This window comes from Triticum aestivum, chromosome 2B (genome assembly GCF_018294505.1).
Source record: "Triticum aestivum cultivar Chinese Spring chromosome 2B, IWGSC CS RefSeq v2.1, whole genome shotgun sequence".
NCBI classification, from domain to species: Eukaryota; Viridiplantae; Streptophyta; class Magnoliopsida; order Poales; family Poaceae; genus Triticum; species Triticum aestivum.
The window spans coordinates 538,785,053-538,788,143 of NC_057798.1; the positions used below are offsets into that span (position 1 = coordinate 538,785,053).

The 3,091-nt window shown below is 39.0% G+C and overlaps 1 protein-coding gene across 1 annotated transcript in view; it reads left to right on the plus strand.

The window, feature by feature from the left end:
• LOC542976 (DNA mismatch repair protein MSH3) overlaps positions 1-3,091 on the plus strand; it is a 7,115-nt gene that overhangs the window by 3,265 nt on the left and 759 nt on the right. Inside the window, exons 5-12 of the mRNA XM_044462510.1 lie at positions 1-33; positions 163-414; positions 723-974; positions 1,056-1,187; positions 1,295-1,555; positions 1,648-1,719; positions 1,940-2,089; positions 2,357-2,851. The exon at positions 1-33 is cut by the window's left edge and continues 75 nt beyond it. Of these exons, the coding sequence (XP_044318445.1) occupies positions 1-33; positions 163-414; positions 723-974; positions 1,056-1,187; positions 1,295-1,555; positions 1,648-1,719; positions 1,940-2,089; positions 2,357-2,851 (1,647 nt within the window). The remainder of the gene's footprint in view (positions 34-162; positions 415-722; positions 975-1,055; positions 1,188-1,294; positions 1,556-1,647; positions 1,720-1,939; positions 2,090-2,356; positions 2,852-3,091) is intronic.

Consider the following 3,091-nt stretch of genomic DNA (forward strand, 5'->3'; position numbering starts at 1 on the left):
ACAGCTTTTGGATCTAGGCTGTTTAGACACTGGGTAAGCTGCTATATCTGGACCTGGCCATGAAATGACTTTCAGCATAATCTATCATTTCACATTGAACAATTTGTTTTTATGTCAACTGTTTTGTTAAATGTCTTTCTTGATCTTGTGCTGTTCTTGCAGTTGACTCACCCCTTATGTGATAGAAATCTAATATGTGCTCGTCACGATGCAATCTCTGAGATCTCTGAATCGATGGGATCACGGCAAGATTCAGTTAGCATTCGACAGGATGAAGGGGATGGGTGCTGCGCAGCTTCTGCGCGAAGTGATCTCAGCACCATTCTTTCATCTGTTTTAACAATGCTGGGAAGATCACTTGATTCTCAAAGAGGAATTACAAGAATTTTTCACTGCAAAGCCACAGCTAAAGAGGTTAAAATATATTCCTTTCTGTGGTTATGATTGTCCATTATAGAACCTGCACATCATACCTGCTAGTAGTTTTTCCCTGTACTTCTTTCTTTTTTGCTTGTTTTCTTCTATATATCTGTTGAAACTGTGTTCCACTATGAAATAGAGAAGTCCGTGAATTCAGTTTGCTTGCTGTGTACATACAATTTTTTGCTTGGAGAAATGTTTCTATTCTCCTGTTGATTCTTAACTTAAATTTTTTGGTGGTGTTTATGCGAATCTTGCTTAGTGCGATATTGATACCTAACTGTCCATAGTTTGTGTTGCAGTTTATTGGGGTCATCCAGGCTATCTTGACGGCGGGAAAGCAACTGCGGAAGCTTGTTCTCGAGGATACTGACAACGTGTCTTCTCAGCATAGAACTGTCCACTCTTCTTTGTTGAGAAGGCTCATAAGTACAGCTTCATCGTCTGCTGTACTTGCTAATGCTGTGAAACTTCTGTCGTGTCTTGACAAAGATGCTGCTGATCAAGGAGATATGATAAACCTATTAATTTCATCTGTTGACCAGTTCCCCGAGGTAAATCTTTCCCTTATCACAAATAGAGTTTGTTTGTTCCTTACGTTTTCGGATGCATCATACTTGTATATCTTTCTACAGGTTGCAGAGGGTCATGTGACTGTTGAAATGGCCAAACAAAAACTGGATTTATTAATTGTTGAATATCGGAAGCAGCTTGGCATGCGCAGCTTGGAGTACAAAACCGTATCTGGAACAGCTTACCTGATCGAAGTTAAATTGCTTAATTGGAACCTTCATATATTTTTAGTTTCAAGTAGTAAGAATATCTCTTGTATTTTTTTTGGGTCATTAATGTTACCTATTGTGTGTGTCTGCAGCTACCAGTAGATAGAAGGGTGCCTTCAAATTGGATGAAAGTAAATAGCACCAAAAAAACTATTAGATACCACACTCCTGAAGTATTGAAGAACTTGGACAACTTATTACTGGCTAAAGAAGAACTAGCAGTTATCTGCAGGAAAACATGGCACAAATTCCTTATGGATTTTGGCAAATATTATGCGCAGTTTCAAGCATCTGTGGAATCTCTTGCAGCTCTTGACTGCTTATACTCTCTTGCCACTCTTGCAAAACAAAATGTAATAGACTATCGTTAACCAGTGTTCACCTTTTTACGTGGTTTGTTTTTCCTACATGACATCGATCACGATCTGATTTTCCATTTTTGCAGAATTATGTACAACCTAATTTTGTTCCTGAAAATGAAGCAAGTCAGATCCACATCAAAGATGGCCGCCATCCGGTTAGTTGTAGACCACTTTGTATCAGCCGTCTTGGCTCTTCTATGAATATATGATACGCATGCTTGTGCTTATTCTAGAAAAAAAACTTTCCATTCTACTGATGGCTTTTAGGATCAAGCCTCCTGAGTTTGATCACATTAGTACCTTTTCTTCAGTTTTGCACATCAACACCTTCTATTTATTTGACGATGGTGGTGATGGTGTGCTGTTGCATTTTAGGTTCTGGAGTCTCTACTTGGAGACAATTTCGTTCCAAATGATACAAACCTTCATGCAGATGGGCAGTACTGCCAGATTGTTACAGGACCAAACATGGGAGGAAAAAGTTGCTATATTCGTCAAGTTGCACTAATTACTATTATGGCCCAGGTATAGGTTTTATCCGATGCTTTAAGTCTACTCATGGAAACACGTTGTGAATGTATAATATAACTATGCCAGTAAAAACTTTTACCGAGTAGTTGGTTTTCCGCTGACAAAAGCATTGGTAAAGGGTTATCTTTTTCCTTTTAAAAGCAGCTAAAGACTGGTAGTTGTTCCCTCGCAAAAAAAGAAGGTGGATAGTTGTTATAGATTACTCTAGTTGCAATTTTTCTCTGAGGAGATTCCTATAACTTGTTGCTTTGGTTTCATTAGGTTGGTTCCTTTGTACCAGCTTCATCAGCAACACTTCATGTTGTTGATGGAATTTATACTCGGATGGGTGCATCTGACAGTATTCAACAAGGAACAAGTACCTTTTATGAAGAGATGAATGAAGCTTCCAGCATATTACAGAACTGCTCATCTCGATCCCTAGTTATCATTGATGAGCTTGGCCGTGGAACAAGCACACACGATGGTGTTGCTATAGCCTATGCTACATTACACTATCTCCTGAAAAACAAGAAATGTATTGTCATTTTTGTAACTCACTATCCAAAGATTCTTGATATCCAGAGTGAATTTGAAGGTTCTGTTGGGGCATACCATGTTTCATATCTGTCGACAAGGAAGCTGTTGCAAATCAGTGATGAAATGATGGGTAATGGCACAGAAACAGAGGATCTTGGAGAAATTACTTTCTTGTATAAACTTGTTGCTGGAGCTTCAGACAGAAGCTTTGGTCTTAATGTCGCACTGCTTGCGCAGGTTAGTCATATGTGAACTTTTATGCCCTTCAGCTCTTTTTTTGAGTTTTGGCGTACACTTCTATTGTCATGGGTACTCCTAACACAAGCGGTGTTCTTTTGGTGTCCAACTGAGTTGTTCTCTATTCTCCAAATCGCTGTGGTGTGAAATAAAATAAGATAGCATCCTGCAGGAGATCACTAAGCTGTGTTCAAGAATCCAGGATGGTTTCTCTCAGGATGTGAAGTAGGAAAGCTGATC